Source organism: Eleutherodactylus coqui, chromosome 3 (genome assembly GCF_035609145.1).
Source record: "Eleutherodactylus coqui strain aEleCoq1 chromosome 3, aEleCoq1.hap1, whole genome shotgun sequence".
NCBI classification, from domain to species: domain Eukaryota; kingdom Metazoa; phylum Chordata; class Amphibia; order Anura; family Eleutherodactylidae; genus Eleutherodactylus; species Eleutherodactylus coqui.
The window spans coordinates 67,499,588-67,518,681 of NC_089839.1; the positions used below are offsets into that span (position 1 = coordinate 67,499,588).

General features: G+C 43.3%; 1 protein-coding gene across 6 annotated transcripts in view; it reads right to left on the reverse strand.

The window, feature by feature from the left end:
- The window catches only part of CCDC88A (coiled-coil domain containing 88A), a 201,162-nt gene that overhangs the window by 76,496 nt on the left and 105,572 nt on the right, over nucleotides 1-19,094 (reverse strand). For all 6 annotated transcript variants that reach the window (XM_066595696.1, XM_066595695.1, XM_066595692.1 and 3 more), the window contains exons 5-8: nucleotides 17,880-17,938; nucleotides 14,606-14,689; nucleotides 10,884-11,024; nucleotides 5,743-5,912 (exon numbers count right to left, since the gene is read on the reverse strand). In XM_066595696.1, the coding sequence (XP_066451793.1) occupies nucleotides 5,743-5,912; nucleotides 10,884-11,024; nucleotides 14,606-14,689; nucleotides 17,880-17,938 (454 nt within the window). The remainder of the gene's footprint in view (nucleotides 1-5,742; nucleotides 5,913-10,883; nucleotides 11,025-14,605; nucleotides 14,690-17,879; nucleotides 17,939-19,094) is intronic.

Here is a 19,094-nt window from a genome sequence, read left to right on the forward strand (position 1 = left end):
ATTGGGTATTTCCTAGATGGGAGATCTTACAGTGCTCACTGTACTTCTTTTTGGCCTGCTCTACTGCATAAGCACATCTGAAAGAGCAATGGATAGCTGGCAGCTTGTCTGAACACAATGTGGCTTTACCACGGAAGCAGTGTGATATGTCTGGGCACTACTACTTGGCACAATTTAGAGGCTTTAGTAGGACTGAGACACAGTATTAGCTCTTTGTAACCCAATAAAAAGACATGTTATACCGTATTAATGTGCAAGTTAGACTTTGTTTATACCCCTATGGTCTTTCTGTTGCAGGTTTCTGCCATAACTTCTGAAAAAATAATGTAACATGAAGAACTATTTTACCTGGAAAGATGATGGACACCATAATGAAAACTGGGTGGAACCCATTGTTGTCAATGGATTCGATTGGACGCTGTTGGTGTCCATCATACCACCAGTCTGGCAAGCTACTATTTTAGCTTATCTGTTGCTGCTATAAGAACGGAAATTTTAATGTAGGTGTGAGCAGAGCCCTATATGTAATAATATGATTTTCATTGAAAGAGACTATGTGAAAGGAATTTTGTTTAATACCCTTCAGATAATATATATCTAATAAGTACACCATATATATATTTTTACATCTATTACTATCCAAAAGTTTGCAGAGCACCAAAGCACATCCAGATATTATTAGGCTCATACACTATCCTACTTCATAGCATACTTTTAATAATGTCTGATATGCTTCAGCTGGTTTTCCCTTCATTCATCTTGCAAACACCTAGAGTTCTCTCAAAAATGATGTATCCGCTCGTCTACAATTGGACAGTTGAGCAGTGGAAGTGCGTTCTATGGAAGGCTGAATCGTGTTACTCCATCTTCAAATCAAATAGAGTATGCCTGGGGAGCAACTTTTGTCTGAGTGTGATCAGCCAACAGTTAAGTACAGCGGAGGTTCCTTTACGATCTGAAAATGTTTTGCGTGGCATGGTCTCGGCTCGTTGGTTGTAGTGACCAGAACCATAAGCATGCAGGTGTACCCTGACATTGTTGACAATAATGTGCTGCTGACAATGCAATAATCCTCTGGGAATGGCCAGCAATACTTCCAACAAAACAATGTGACTTGTCACAAATCCAACACTGTTTTACGTTGGAGTATTGGACTGGCTGCACAGAGTCCCATCCTGAACTCAACTGAAAATCTTTGGGATGAACAGGAACGTTGCATCAGGAAATATGAAGAGGGCCCATTCTCTTTGAGAGAACTCGCCAGACACTTGCAGGATGAATGGAGGGAAATACCAACTGAAGTGTAGGAGACATTAGTAGAAAGTATGTCACGGAGAGTTTCTGAGTTGATTGGAGCCAAAGGAGCCCCACTAAGCATTAACATGTGAAAAGAAGTACTAGGCCATTGTGCTCCTCACAGTCTAGCAGGTCCTTATAAAATCACTCTGGTCAGCTAAATGTCAATTTTACAGTAACAACATATGGACCGGACATTTGAGCCATTTCCCGTTATATTTTTTCAAACAGCTGCAGGCTGAAACTTTGGGCTCCTTCCCACGGACGGATTTCCCCCGCGTATTATGTGGCGGAAATCCGCTGCGTTGCCCGCAGCTATTAGGTTCCATTGAACCTAATAGCTCAATGCTTATGGTGCGGAATTCCACCGCGGAATTCTGCACCGTGAAATCACCCAACCTCACCCGTGGCATGCTCTATTTGCCGCGGGTGTATGCGCGGACGGCTTCCATTGCAGTCAATGGAAGCTGCCCGTCACGCTATCTTCCACTGTAGCACAGCGAAAGATAGCGTGAAACCGCTTCCCCGCCTACCGTGTCATATGACGCTGTGGGCGTGTCATATGACGCGGCCAGCGCGTCACGCGCTCTATTGCGTGGACGCCGGATCCGCAGGTAAGTATTTGAGTCTCTGGGGGGGGGCGCCGTGATGGGCTCCACCGCAGAATTCCGTGGCGGAGCTCGTCACGGCCGTGTGCAGCCGGCCTTAAGCCAATTTCTAAATGGATTTAATAATAATCAAACAGTTATGTAAGGGTATAATCATATTTTTTGCAACACTTTTTTACAAAATGTGGTAAATTTGCAAAAATCATGGCCAAAAATATACAATATGACCACAATATATGAATATTTTGAAGACAGGAAGAAAAAGGTTTGAAAAACTGGCCGTGCTTCAGTATTATGTGCGTGTCATCTGCGAGCTGCATTTTTATGTTTCAACCTATAAACTGCCTTTACATTGGACAGGGGAATGGAGTAATTTATAACCGGCTACTGCGGACAAAAACAAAATCAGCCAAAACGTTACAAAATAAATAATAAAAATACAGAAAACAAAATCCAGGACTCATCAAGGTCAACTTGTGCAGGCAAGCAGGAAAACGAATACATTTTTGACTTGTGCAGAACAAATAAGACCATTATATTTAATATTCCCTTCTCAGAATAACAGTAGGGGGCTGATTACATGAATGTAACTCATTCGGCACATAAGAGGAGAGCGGCAGTATAGCACAACCGAGGATTAGCAACAACTCACAGACCAGAAAGGGTGAGTTTTCAAAGCGAAGGAAAAATCTAGCATTCGTTTACATGTCTAATTACAGGTTTTTATCTCCAGACTATGAAGGCCTGCACCAAATTACGAAGAGCACATTGGCGTTAAATGTTTAGGCTATCTATTAAGTGTCAATCAACATAATAACTGCAATCTTCAGGCTAATTTCCCAAGTGCAGCTGTGTGCAAAATTTGCAGGGAGGGTGTCATACAGCAGCCAAGAGAAAGGGCCTCAGCCCCACACAGCCATCCTCGTTCAGCTCTATGTACAAGGGTTTTTTTAAGCATCCGTGGGTAAATCTAAGTATTGAATAAGAAGCAGCACTGGTGGGGTTAATTTTGGAGGGTACTAGATACAGGAACATTCTGTAGCCTATTTTATTTGTATGTGGAGGAGGAGCGAGAAGCTGGATGGTCGTATAGATGAATTGCCCGCTACCTAGGCCATTCTGACCGGACTGTTAGGAGGTGTTGGGACCAGTGGATGCGTGAAGGCACGTACACAAGATGACCAGGCTTAGGACGGCCTCGACAGACCACCAGCAGAGAGGTTTGCCTGATCATGCGATAAGCAGTTCCAACAGTTTTGCTTCATCCAGAGACAGGCTTCAACCATTAGTACAAGCACCTGTGTCTGTCAGATCCATTTTGAGTGTTTTGCTGAAAGACATGGTGCCCATTATGTGTACTGCCTTTGACACCCGCCCACCATCGCCTGGATTTGCAGTGGTGTTGTGGGCGAAGAAACTGGCCTGCTATGGAGTAGAACTGGGTTGTCTTCAGTGTCGAATCCAGGTTTAGTTTGGGCACTGATGACGGACGTGTTCATGTCTGGAGACCTCGGGCTAAGCACCTCAATCCTGCCTTGCTGTGGAGCTGCACATTCCCCTCACATCTAACATGATGGTCTAGGGGCGGTGCATTACATATCATAGTCATTCACCCCTAGTAGTGGTACGAGGGACAATGATAGCTCAGCGATATGTTCAGGACATCCTGCAGCCACGTGAGTTGTCTCTCATGGCCGGGCTTCTAAGAGACATTTTCCAGCAGAATAATTCTCGGACCCACATAGCAAGGCTGTCACAGGAATGCCTCCCCAACATTGCCACACCTTCATTGTCTGCCTGGTTGCCAGATTTATCACCAATAGAACATGTATGGGACCATTTGGGATGCCAACTTTGAAAGCCTACTAGTTTGCATGATCTAAAACCTTGGTTACACAAATGTGAAGCGATATGCCACAGGATACCATACGGAAAACGTATGCCTCCATGCCCAATCATATCACATCTTGTATCCAAGCTAGAGGCAGTACAATGCGGTACTAGAGCCTACATGCCCGCTCGTATCACATCTTGTATCCAAGCTAGAGGCGGTACAACAGAGTACTAGAGCCTCCATGCCCGCCTGTACCAAATCTTGTATCCAAGCTAGAGGTGGTACAACAGGGTACTAGAGCCTCAAGGCCCGCCTGTATCACATCTTGTATCCAAGCTAGAGGTGGTACAACAGGGTACTAGAGCCTCCATACCCACCTGTATCACATCTTGTATCCAAGCTAGAGGTGGTACAACAGGGTACAAGAGCCTCCCTTCCAGGGGTCAGTTTTTCATAATAAATTCTCCTTTTGCTCTAATATTGTAATCACTTACTTATATCAGCGTTACAATCACACAGAGAAAGTTTCATTTGATTCCAACACCACCTTCTAGGGGAGTGATTTTTTTTTACAAGGAGTGTAATATATTATAATATTACATATGCACATATACACTGCCTCACAGAGAAAATGCTACACCATGACACTATGAAGAAATGCAACGAAGCTCAGCACACAGAGAATTAAGTTCTGAACAATCAATTTTAATTTCAAACAATTACACCTCTTCTTCCTCCTGTAGCACCTCATAAACATAACAGTTTGCCATCAACGTGCCACTGAGGTGTACTAGATGTGATTGGCTGTTGATCCTGTTGGCACCCTAAAACTAACTCCATGCTGACGTACTTTGTAGCATTCAAAAATGGCACAAAAATCTGCTCGATTGCCACGTCACTTTTTAGACCTTCACTCGGCGATCAGTGACATTCTGTTGAGTTTCTGCTCCCTTACGATGCAAAGACCAATCTGGCTGTATGTAGCCCTGTGATGAAACCTTTAGTAAACTCCCCTATTTGGTGAAATGACTCTCGACTGTGTATTAGGAGCGTCTACACTTCGTAATAAACAACCAGACACAAAAAAATAACACAAAGCAGTTTCTGTGGGTGTGACAGGGTCTACAAAGTTAGGCCACTTTTACACGAGCCGATTCTCGTTTGAATGAGCACACAGGCTAGTGATGTCACCGCTAATTCATTCACAGTGGTTCACGCTCGTGCAGAATGTTTAGACAGGCAGATCATTGAGAATTGTTCACTTCTCATTCAGTGCTTTACATTCTATGTGACACACTAAGGGAGCCGCCAATGGTTTTTATCATATGTAGGCCAAAACTAAGCGACAAATGAAAAGTGCACGATTGCTCATGTTTAGACATAACGATTATCGCACACTTTCCTTCATTTGAGCAAATTTCCAACGACAATCATTATGTGTAAATGGGCGTTAGCTTGGTAAACCAAGTGTTTAGGCCAAATAGCATAAACTTGCATAACTAGTCTGAACATCCTGTTAAAATTGCACAATGCTGCAACAAAATCTTCATGGCATGGCATTCTCTCTTGTGCAATACATATGGCACCCAACAGAGTCTTGTATAGAAGCACATGCATCTTTCAGTACTTGCATATTACTTAAAAGAAAGATCTGTCTTGGAGCCACATCTCCAAGTCACCATAATGGATAGTGACTTGCCAAATGCAGCCCGTCTGTCTGCAAGGAAGAGGGGTACGGTACCCCAGTTTTGGAATCTATGGGATCCCAGCTGACTCATACCAGTCTAACATCGAGATTCACCTAAATGCTCCTAACTTAATGGGAAATTGCTGTGTATAAATATTGATATAGTTGGAACCACCAAGGTTCTGGATTGAAGTTCTAGGTTATACAATATGTTTTTGTTTACCAACCATTGTGCAAAAAAACTACTCAATATGGCATTCTAGATCGAAACAACATGCAAGACTAAAATTCCCACTGCAACCCCACTGAGTACTCACAGTTCTTGCCTCAGCCCCCTTATTTTCGCCTTCGCTTCTGCAAGCTCCACTGACAGGTGCTGTCTGCTCTCAGTCCGCCTCATGCCCGGGGATCCAGACGGGGATTGTGCTGATGGCTGCAGAGGTGCGAAGTGCAGAGAATCTCTTTCTTCTGTCAGCTCGATAATTGTCTGGAAGCAAGTGAGAGAATAAGTCCCGTGGAAAGCATAATACTGTAAACTGGGTTCGGATACAGTATTCATTATGAATCTCCATCACAGCTTCTCACATGCAAATGTTATACTAATTTACATATTGTGCCGCTGTAGTCAAACAGCTACAGCTAAAACATCATAAAAAGTATTTTATATATACACAAAAGCTACATGACTTAGAACAGTGCATCGTGTCCATATGAGCGAAGCTACAAGAGGTCAGTAAGTTGCAGTAAGTGCGAAGGGAAGAGGTGGTTTTTGGAACGGTAGTAGACCTAGACTATGTCCTTTACTCAATGGAAAAGGTACATTGTCATGATGAAATTAACATTTTTGTACAATGGGAGTAGAAAACTTCCAGATATGACAGTGCGAGGACGTCATTACCGTGTCCAAAGAGGGAAATGTTATCACACAGTATGCAAGTATTCGTAAAATGTCCACCAATGTCTTGATATCATGGTGATGCTTGACCCAGGCACCTGGCCGGTGCTAGTCTTAGGCCCAATGCACACGGGCGTATTTGCACTGCGGGATCCGGAGTGGAGAATTCACCTCCAGATCCCACAGCAAATACTGCCCATAGACATGCTATGCAAAACGCTTTGCCATGCCCACGAGCGGTAGTCAACTGTGATTTTCCGCTCATGGGGGAAAAAAAATAGCAGCATTTCCCAATCTAGTGCGAGCCTCGCACGGGCAGCTTCCATTGCAGTCAATGAAAACCATCCGTCCCTCAACAATTCTGAATTGTCAATTTCGAAAAACGCCGCAAATCTGTGTCATCGCCATTGCGTCATTCTCTGCACTGTGCACGTAAGGCGGCGTGCTAGCCGGCACATCCACAGCACAGGGAAGGAGACATCGCACACGAAGATGGTGGTCACCGCTGGGGCACAGGGTCTGATTCCGCTGCAAGATCTCGCATTCACAATCGAACCCGGACATGTGCATTCGGCCTCAGGTTAGACAACACCCTATGCGTAAATTTTTATTTTTGTGCCAGTAAAAAAATGCTACACTGTATATTGCACGGATAGGCAACCTGCATGTATTCCGCTTGTGCACAGAGCAGCATACCCACAGCAAAACAGCTCAGTGAATAAATACTGTTTCAGAAGCAAGCTCAATACATACATACAGCACCAGAACCAAGCCCATAGCTTAAATACAGTAGAAGAACTAACCGATCATATTGCGTGGGCACTAACAGACTGACAGCGGCGCTTCAGAACATCAGGAGGATGGAGACAGAACCAGGAGGTTAGACAATTTGTAGTGGCCCGGTACAACGGGGCCCCTCCATAACTGTATGCATGCAATTGTCTATGTATTGTCAGTGTCTTCTGTGTGGCATGAATGATGTGTATTGCATAGCTGCAGCACTGAAAGGGTTAAGTGTCTGGTATGTGAGCTGATTGTCTGGAAAATTTATCTGTCCGTTTGTCACATGACCTTGTGTGATATATATGTGTTTTGCAAGGTGCGTGCAAGGATTCAGTCTGTTCTGAGCTTGCAAGAGGACCACACAGGCATCTTCATTCAGCCTGTTCGGACCAGAATGGAAGAGGCGGAAAAGAGTCTACAGCCTGCCCTGGGACTGCCATACCCAGGAGATATGAAAGGACTTCTTCCGTACCAAAAGTGAGAGAATGAGGAACCACTATGCATCGCACCCTTGTTTATCAAATGTGAGTGTTGACCGGTAAAATGTTGGAGAGAAGAAAGTGTGTTGCTGGGATCAGGACCTACAGATAATGGGACTGTGGTTTCTCCCTATCTTACCACTTTGCATAGTTTTCCTGATGGCATGTATTTTGGAGTTGTCAACAAGTAAAGTGATCAGTCGCCTGTCTGTTTCCGGAGGTTGCATCTTAAAACAACCCTGGGTGTGAATTTAGAGAAACTGTAGATATGGAGCAGGGCTTCAACCATTAAAAATAATAACTTTATTGATTAAAACGCATACATCTTACAGGTAAACGCTGAACGCGTTGCGGCCAGACAGTGGCCTTTGTCAACAGCCTGTGTGTGGATTTATTCCGACAACTAGGAAGTCCCCCACGGAGGCTGCGCAAGAGTGCGTTTACTCCGCCATCCAAGAATTCCACCGCGACAGAAGAAACGGTGGTGTCATGTGGGACACAAAACAGGACTAAGGCAATCCAGCATTGGGTTTCCCGTTGATTAACCTGCCCTTGCACGTGTCACTGGTAACCCTCCGGGTGGGAGCCGGCAGAGCTGCCGTGACAAGGCCCAAACTCTATCCCGCTGTCTACTAGGCCGTGGCCCGCTCCTCGGATGCTGCAAATTCATGTAGCTCCACTAGACACTGCTGCATGAAAGAAGATCATCTGGCCGGCAGACTTAAGGCCCTTTTAAAGAGAACAGTTCAGACGGGCGAAAGTGAACGATAATCATTCAATACTAAATGCGTGCCAACGAACGAACGACAAAGAATAATTGTTAAGCTTCCGTTTGTCGTTCATTCTATGCAGGCATGAAAATCATCATTGGCTCGTGCACTTATCATTTGAATGAGCCAATGTTTTATCTGTCTGTCTAAACAGACTGAAAGAGAGCGACCGAGCTAGCTGACATTCTCCTGTTCAAATGAGAATTGTTTTATGTAAAACTGCCCCTTAAGAATCCTAGCTTACATCCACCTGGTGCCTCGCCTTACAAGGTGGCAGCCAGCGCCCTTGCAGGGGTTGCACATTCTAAGACTGGCCATACACCTAGCATACATGCCCCGAGTCAGCAGTCTAGTTTATGCCTTTAAATTAGAAAAGTCAAGATGAGGTTTATGTTAAGAGAACAACTACCTCGTGGCTTGTGCTCGCTCCTGAGTGTCTAATGTGGACTGGAACTTTAGCAATACTCTTGTACGTAACTTAGAGCTTCTCTGCCCCAATACATAATTGCAACAAGAGCCCCACGTACCATGTGCCATTTATAATACTGGTGTCTTCCTGTGTTGCAAATAGACTTTTGGCCCCCTTAGGCACCAGGATCCAAGATGCAACTGCTACATCTGCTGCACCCGTCTAGCTACGCTCCTGCTCATGTATAGCCACCAGTACATTATTCAATTCACGATACTGTACAATTTAATTTAACACGTCTGCAATACCCATATTACATGGGTCTGTAAGAGGAGCAGACAAGATAATCAGTCGATCGCTGTGTAATGATAGCACCTTCAGTAATAGCTCTTCTCCACACAGCGGTATGCAATGATTCATCGAATAGAAGGGAATAAAGCTACAAAGCTGTGAATCAGATTCACAGCTGTTCTATGACAACCCCCTATTGACATGTCATTGGAGCGTGGTTAACTATTTCTCAGCCACCCACTTGTATCACCAGCAACCGTATCCCCTAATGTTGCATTTATGATAGAAGCTGTATGCCATTCACAACGTCGTTAATAAGGTTTCCCAGTCAGACGTCTATGCATTGATTACATCAGTAAGATGCTAGGGTGCAGATGGTAAATAGCTGGAGATACCAAAATTTAAAAGGAATCTTTTGCACTGGTTCATCGTATATAAGACAACGGTCCGCACAACCTGCCTGTGCAACTGTTGGCAAACTACAATTCCTAGTGTGCCTTTACAGTCTACTATCACACTACAATTTCCAGCATGCCCTAGACAGCTTTTACAAAATTACAACTCACAGCATGCATTAAGGCTGCAGAGCATGGTGCGACATATAGTTTTGCAAAGGCTAGAAAGCTACATATTGGAAATCACTGCATTAAAGGAGCTTTCCGGAACTAAAATAATGACGGCCTATTAATCAGAATAGATTATTGATGCCAGATCGTGGGGTAAAACTCCTGGCACAGCACCAATCAGCTGATTGAAGTATGTTCAGGTGAACGCTCAGCTCAAACGAAGAGCAGTGGCATACATTTTGTAGTGGCTGTGCCTGGTATTGCAGTGTAATACCATTTAGTTGAATGGAACGGAGCTGCTGATAGGCCATATGATGAATCAACATATCATCACAGGCCAATGAAGAGACTGCAGCTCTCATAAAGCACCTTAGCCTCTTCAAACAGCTGACTAGTGGGGTGCCAGGAGGCAGACCCCCATTGTTCTGATATTGATGGCCTATCCTGTAATGGGCCTCATCAATATTTTACCTCTGGAAAACCTCTTTAAAAGGTATATTGTATTGTTCTTTTCATGAACAAAAATGCATAAAGGGATTTGACAGGACTAAACTATTCAGGACCGCTTTTCAGGATAGGTCATCAATAGTTGATCGATGGGGTTCTGCTGTTTCAGATCGCTACAAATCAGCTGATTGACGAGGCCGCAGAGCTCAGGCATGTGACATCACATTCATCAATCACATGGCCTAAGAGCAACTCAGTGAATGGGATTGACCTATAATCCAGGGATTATTCTGATTGCTAGATTGAAGTTGGGAAGGATTTTTTTCCCCCTTAAATGGGGAAAATTGGCTTCTACCGCATTTTTTTTCCTTTCTCTGGATCAACATTGGGGGTAATAGGTTGAAATAGATGGGCATGTGTCTTTTTTCAGCTTTACATACGGTGTTATTACGCTACCAAGCGCATTCTCTATATAATGTGCAGTGCTATGACTGATATGGACTGAAGTGACAGTGCTGAGTGCTGCTGTCACTTCAATCAGCTGATCAGCAGGAATCTCGAGCGGTGGACCCCCACTGATCAGCTATTGATGACCTATCTTGACGGTAGTGTATCAATAATTTAGTCCTGGAAAACCCCTTTTAAAATGTAATGCAGCGGTGAAGTAGACATGGAATCTATAAGTTTTCTTCTACACTCTGAGACGCATATCCAGAAGTACTATTGTTCACATCTGTGTGAATAACTAATCTCAAGTGTTAGAGAACTGTAACTTCATGAGAGTTTCTTTTATAAAGTTAGGACATAGATGAGTTTACCTCGGATTGTTCATCTCTTTCGTCTACTAGCTTCTTTAAGTGGAAGGCGGTGTTCTTCAATAGAGATTCCAGATCATCGGGGGATAGATCAACCGGCTCCAATAATTGCAGATCGAAAACATTTTCTGGATTGTGAGTTACCTTACAGAAACAAAAAAAAAAGAAAGAATTTTAATATCCAAGCAGTAAACAATTCGGCCACCGAAATGTCATATTTGGGATTCATGCACATGGCTGTAATCCGTGCCAGTCAGACCCTAGACAGAGTGGAAAATTCTATGGTCCCATGCTTTACCTCCTTGTACATCTTATTTTACACATAGGCATGCTGAGGTTTTTGCACCATACTCCAAGGCATGGTCTGCTTCACAGGCACCACATGGTGGCGTACCAAGTCTAGTACGGACCAGTAGTTCAGCCTGTGAACTTCCAGATGGCCCATGAATATAGGCTAAAGAAACTGCCTGCTAACAATAAGCAGCATGTCACACATACAATACATTTTTGATCACTTTATGCTTCGTTTTATTATGTGCTAGACAGATTTCTGCAAATCCAGGTATGTGTATCATTATTACATTTTTCCATATTTAAAAATGACATCATCATCATGTATCGCTTCCACCTCCCTTATGTAAAAAGAACCTGTCACTACTCCCGGCATGTATATTTCAGTGAAAACGTGCATTAATAGTAGAATAACAATTCTGTGTTGTCATATTACGTTGCTATTCTCCCTGGAAAGGTATAAGTAAATTGACCACCAAGTATACATTCAAATGGTATACGTTTCATGTGGATTCTGTGCTGAAATCCACATGAGTTCCATGTTTTTTTTCACCTTCTATTACTCCCTATGGAAATCTGAGCATGGTGGAAAAAATTAAAGGGCTTGTCCAAACTTTTACTATTTATGAACTATCCTCAGGACAGGTCAACAATAGTTAATTGACAGGGCTCTGACGCTAAATCTAGAAGACTCTCTTGTTTCCTCCCAACATTGAAACAAGGAGGACAACAACTTCTTAGTCTACGGCAACATTTTTCCTTTACAGTCTTCATTAGTCAATTAGATACATAGAAGTACAGCTAAATTTTTCTTTAGCTTGACTCTTAATGTGATGCGATATCATGGTGTGCCGTGCTATCAGGGTGGTTTATTTGGATTTTTAATTACTTTATAATGGGTTTTGTTGTGTTAAGAGTACAATCATACTCACCCACGGTGCGCAAATAGTCCCAGACTCTGTTCATTACACTTTGCAGCAGCATGGGAACTCTGCTACAGAGAGGAGGTAGAGTCCTAAAATGCCGATACGACATTTCAAGTAAAATGTATTTAATTGATTAATGAAGACCATGTAAGGGGTTAAAGTGTTACACTGCTGCTATGGTAATTGGTCATGACAGGTGTCAAAAATTCTGCCAAAAAAACTGATGTGCGCACTGAAATTTGCTCAAAATTTTAGCGCATTGGAATTGACCATGCGCATTAGGAAGTTTCTGGAGGAATGATGCCCTGATATAAAAGGGTAAATTTTGCTGCACCACAGTGAGAGCGCAGAGACTAAATGAGAGTTAAAGGAGTTGCTGGTGACATGCAGAAGAGCTGCAGAGATCTTGGAGCTGCTACCTGAGAAGGGAAAAAGATGGCTGCCAATTGTAAGGACACTGGAGACTGCTGGCACCAGAAGGTATATGCTAAAAAAGCAAGAGAGGAAATCAAACTGGGACAGAGGAGGAATGGCAGTAGAGTCACACTCCTGACTGCAGACCAGTTCAGGTCAGTAGAGGCAGTGACTCCTGTGCAGCAAACCGTAAGTGAGGCAAGTCTCCACATTTGGCAGGCACACCAGAAAGAGACTTAGTCCATTAATTAGCAGGCCTGCTATAGGATGAAGGGTTAGTGTTGTGGACACTGGACTTCATGCAGTTTAAAAACGGTGTTATTTAATGCAACGCTGCACAAACAAAAGGGGAACTAGCTTCCTAAAAGACTGAGTGGGGTAATAATCACCAAAAGTGATGTGTTTATCCCTTATAGACAAACTGTTATGTTATGTGATTTATATTTCTGCTCAACTGAACTGGTCTGTTTACAGCATTAATGGTAAGGGTTTTCTGGCATTATTATTATTATTTCATACTTAGTTCAACGTATTTTATTCCTTTGTTTAAAAATAAATATTGTTCACTTTGGTTACTCCATCTGCTATTGTTCACTTTGGTTACTCCATCTGCTATATCGTATTCTAAATCTGTTGTACCATTGTGAAAGTATTAAATTATATTTTATACAGTAGTGTCATGTGCATAGCAAGAAATGTGTGAGTAAAAGATGCATTGTAGGTAAAGTTTACTAACAATGGGTCCCATAGGAGGAGTATGCAGCTTTGTCATAATGAACCTTTTATAATGCTTTAGGGTGGATTCAGACGACCGTATATCGGCTCGGTTTTCACGCCGAGCTGATATACGGTGTCCTTGTCTGCAGGGGGGGGGGGGAGGATGGAAGAGCCAGGAGCAGGAACTGAGCTCCTGCCTTTTCCACACCCCTTGCCACTATTTGCAATAGGAGGGGCAGGATGGTGCGGAGCTAAGCTCTGGGACTTAACTCCACCCCGTCTTGCCCCCTCCTATTGCAAATAGTGGCAAGGGGTGGAGAGGGGGCGGGAGATAAGTTCCTGCTCCTGGCTCTCCCATCCTTTCCCCCCTGCAGACAAGGACACCGTATATCGGCTCGGCGTGAAAACCGAGCCAATATATGGTCGTCTGAATCCACCCTTACTAAGTGAGAAGTTTCACGCATGCTGTAGACTTTGAATCCCTGACTTGTTGATTTTGTGGGGGTTGTCAAAACTATATAAACCTCTTGCACTGCAGCAATAAAACAGAAGAGCTTAGAAACATCCCTTAAGTGTTTCTCATTGTTCTCTCCTCCAATGCATCATAGTAATAAAGATAATTAGGCATACCTGATTGATAAGGCTACGATACCCTTTGAACATTACCTAAGTTAAGTGATTACTTTAATACACCACAACCACCACCATCCACAACAATTATAAAGCACAAATGTTGCATCAAATTAAGAAGTTGTTGTCCTCTGCGTCTCTTTGTGGATTTAAGGTATATGAAGAGAGCTGAGCGCTGATTCATCTATTGCAGTCGACACAATGACAGCAACATGTGAATACACTCTTTAAGTAATGCAATATACTAATACACTGCTGATCTTACAGCTGGAAGGTTCTTCTTCAGATTAAACTACCAAAAAAATATTTAGCCTTATCTGGTTTTCCTTTGCTTAAATCAAGATAAATGCTATAAAAGGCACAATGGCCCAGTGTAGTCAATTAGTTCTACAGTAAATTTCCACTTTATTTTACATTGTGACCACTCTACTGACACAGGCAATAATAAGCCAGTCAAAAAGTCCTAACCTCAGGATGTTATGGAATTATTCATAGCAGCTGTCCAGTAACTACCGAAAGCCTCGTGCTTCAAGATCTGCACTACACAGACCATTTGTATTAAGATTACTCCTTAGAATGGCAGGATACAGCTGTTTATCTTTATACATCATTCATGTGATCTTTGTGCCCTGCCAACTAATGGGCAGTAACGCCCAACGCCCTAAGTGCTATCAAATGCTTCAGAGTAAAAGTCTGTGCAGACAGGCATGAAAACAAGATAACGAGCATGAAAGTATGAGATGATACCTCCTGGATATGAGCTGCCACGGCCGCTTTAGTGTCAAAATCCAAATCTTGAATTTTATCTATAAATTCCTCTTTTCTTTCACACTGCAACACAAATGACTGATATTAGCATTTAGAAAACTGAGGTTATACATTCTTTCAGTTGCAGCAAAATCATACATAGAGCTATTCAAGTTCTACCCTGCAACCAATGCGTGTCAGAGGAGCTTTCCTTAGGGTACATTCACACTGTGCAGACATGAGTTATTTTGTCTCCATTTTCACAGAATTGTTGCAAAAGTGCCTTGGCTTAGCAAAAAGTGTGGCAAAACCCGTGAAATGACCCCACTGTGTGAATATATCTACATATTTATAGGACCACATACAATAGATAACTGTTACCCAACACAATGGAGTGCATTTGTCAGACACTAGTTAGGCTCCTTTTACATTGGACGATTGTCAGGATGCTTTAGCATCCACTCCACTGATAATCGCTCCTGTGCTTTCACATGTGAGCGATGATCGCTCAGAGAATGGAGGGGGAGTGGGATGGAGATAGCTTACGCCCTCCCACCTCCATTCACAGTAAACAGGCAGTCCTTCATAGATGTATGACTGCCTGTTTACGCAGGCTGATCGTTGTATGAATTTCTTGCTTACAGAAAGTGGACGGCAAAAGATAAGTGAACTCATTTTGGTTTGTCATCCAGTTGTTGGTAGCGTTTACACTAAACAATTATCAATTAGATTCCTGCGATCCAGCGAGAATCCGAACAATAATCAATCCCTTAGAGCCCTTTCACACGGAGTGATTATACTTTAGAATCTCGCTGGATCTTAGGAATGTGAATGATCGTTCAGTGCAAATGCTTAACAATGAACGCTAATTCCTTCACTTATTGTTAAGTTTCTGCATGCATAAAAATCAAATGATAGTCGGCTCATGTAATCAGGCAGTCAGTCATTCATATATGAACGACTGCCTGTTTACTGTGAATGGAGGCGGGCGGCCGGAAGAGTTCTCCGACCCACTCCGTCTCCATTCACTGCGTGATCATTGCTCCTGCATGAAAGTCTGGTATTAATTTATCACTGGGATGACTATCAAGTGCCTGACAATCGTCCCATGTAAAAGGACCCTTAGGCTGGGCTCACACGAGTGTAATTTCATTGCATGCACACTCGTGCATAATACGCGGGTAATGTAAGTACATTTATTCTTTCAGATTTGCGTTCATTTCTTGCGTAAATGACACTTAAGAGAATGCAGCATGTTCTATTTTACCACGTTTTATGCGCGTACAGCCCTATTGTTCTGAATAAATACGCAATTACATTGGGTATGTACGGCATCTTTTATGCATGTTGCTAGGAAAAATCAGAAGTTTGAAAAAAAAAAAGAAGAAATCAGGAAGCTTGTGCGTGAAAGCTTGCGTAAGATACGCTGTTCATGCACAGGAAAAAAGCGACAATACACAGGGATACGCGTTTTACCATTCGGTCGTGAGAGTCCGACCTGATCTGGGATCTCAAATTTTTCAGCAATTACTGTAGACTTCAGACTGGGTTCACACCTGGCGGATTTGCCGCGGAAATTCCATGCGGAATTTTGCTGCGGCACATTTGCCTGCAGCCGCTAAACCCGGGATTAGCCAGCCATGTGGACGAGATTTGTCAAAAATCTTGTCCACACAGGGCGGCCACCCGTCGCAGCAAAGCTGGCATTAGCTGGCGCTGCGGCGCAGATTCCCCGGCTGAAGCATGTTAATTTTTTTTTTCTGTTGTGGTTGCGCTTCTCTCTATGGGAGTGCAGGCTGCAGCAGAAAAGCATATGTCCAAGCAGCTCCAAAACCCGCGGCTAAGGTCATCAATAGTAGATTGGAGGTGTTGCCCAGGACCCCCACTAAGCAGCTGTTCGCTGAAGCCAGCATGCCTGTGTACCGAGTTGTTATCTGCAGGAAGCAGACAGCTCTGTTCTTATTGTAGTGGCCAGACTTGGCATTGTAGGCCCAATTCCCATTCATTTCAATGGGAATTTCATCTGTAATACCAAGCCTGGCCACTGCAGCAAGAATGGAGCTGTCTGCTTCCTGCAGAAATCAGTTCAGGGCATGCGTTGATCATCCAAGAGAACAGCTGATCGCGGGGGTTGATCTACTATTGATGATTTGATAGGATAAGGCATTAACAGCTTACAACTGGACAACCACTTTAATTTCTTTAAAGGGATTGTGTCATCAGGTTCATACTGCCCAAACCCCAGGCCGCCTGGCTTTTCCCCACTCGTAGCATGTACAGTGACAGCTCACTCCCATTTTGTGATGTAGACAGGGAGAAGCTAGCATGGCCGGCCTCCATGACTCAGACCACAGTTTCCAAGTCAAACTTCACAGTATGTTTTTTCTGAAATGCCACAGCGCTTCAGAATAAAGCATACATGGGAACAATAGACATATCTGTCACAGATTCGAGCAGTGTGCCTGATCTTGACTATTACCCTAGTACTGCAGCTGTCAATCACAGCCACACTCCCATAGGTACCTGCAGACACCACAGCTTTGCTCATGGAAATCTTTAGACATACCTGTATGTCAAAATGCCTTTGGGTGGATTCACATGAGTGTATGGTCACAGCATATTACGCGTGCGGGTTTGACGCGTTTTACCAATCTCCCATAGGTGGCCATATTGCTTCTTACACATATTGCTTGAAATAGACACGCAAGAAAATTCACAGCATGTTCTTTCTTGGGGTGTATTACACGTGCATACATGCCAAAATAGTACACGGCGATTGGTGGCACACAGCAACTATGCAATGTCATTGTGTACTTGCTGTGCGCACATCTCCCACTGCCGGAACTGCCGGCACGCTCGTGTGAACCCGGCCTTAACACGTTATGTACCCAGACGTACAATCTAATGGAAAGCCTTTCCAGAAAAGGGCCTGGCTTTGAAATATAATTGCATATACAAGATGCATTGGGGATCAACAGCCCGTTGATCCTTTCTGTCATACAACCTTATTCTATGCCACTGCTAGGATTTATTATAGGTTTGATAAGAACACTATAAATGCAAAACATCTAGACATTGTCTCAGCGTATGAAGTGCTTAATGTACAGCTTATTCAGTACATATACTGCTGGGTATTTGCATGGACCACAGAGGTTTCTCTTTAAATTTGCATGGAGCTCTTCACACTACAGTGAGGGCTGCTGAGTACTGTATAGCTCACAGTTAAGAAAAAAGTTATTACTTCTGCGATTACTTTACCATAGGAAAGTTTTACCTGAACTGCACATCCCAGCAAGAGAAGCAGCATCTTTTTCATTTCTTCAGTACCTTTTTCTGCCAAAAAAGTGAAATATATCAACTTTTTTTTTAATTCAACTGTTTTCTTATTGAAGACTTTTAACATTTTTAAACCTAGTTTAAACAGTAGAAAAAATAAGAAAGATGCATAGTTAAAGGGGCGGTCCAAGTTATAGTTTTACAGTAAAAGTTTGATCCCTATACAGTAAAACAAAAAAAAAAGTCACTTCTCCTCACTTCCGCTGTGTCCCGCAGCACTGCTCGGTACAACGCTGCTTTGTTTGTTTACCGCCTACAGTCTTGCCCGGTTTAAGGGAGGTCACAAAAGCTGCAGCCAATAACAGAGCTCATCAATCGAGTGCTGAGCTCTGTTATTGGCTGCAGTGCCCACGACATCCCGTAAACAGGCTGAAGCAGCCTATATAAGTGACGTTAGAGAGGAAAGACCCAGAGTGGTGGTGCAGGACACAGCAGGAGCAGGGAGAAACGAGTATATGACCATTTGTTATTTTGCTCTATGGGGAACAGACTTTTACTGTAAAAATGTACCTTGGACCATTCTTTTAAGCTTCACAGAGAATATGCGATACAATAGCAAATAGTAAAAAGGAATTGGTCATACAAAAATTACCACTATACGTGGGTCAAAAAGATTAACCAGAAAACAAAATAAGTAGGGAAGATACAACAAGATATGACACAACTAGAGATGAGCGAGTATACTCACTAAGGCACATTACTCGAGCGAGTAGTGCCTTAGGCGAGTATCTCCCCGCTCGTCTCTAAAGATTTGGGGGCCGGCACGGGTGACAGGTGAGTTGCGGGGGGGAGCAGGGGGGAAGAGAGGGAGAGAGGTGATCTCCCCTCCGTTCCTCCCCGCTCTCCCCCGCTGCTCCCCGCCCCCTGAATCTTTAGAGACGAGCGGGGAGATACTCGGCTGTTGCACTACTCGCCCGAGTAATGTGCCTTAGCGAGTATACTCGCTCATGTCTAGACACGACACGAAAGAGAGAGGTTTTTTAACATATAAACCAGTTTAATGGGGTACTGAAAATGAAGACATTGAAGGCATAAGTCTTCATAGGTTTCCTATCGCTAGGAATTTCACCTTTTGAAAGAACAGAAGTCGCCTACTTTCCCTTCAACGAATCAATGTAGTTGAGTACAACAAACACAGGAGGGATGAAGTGGA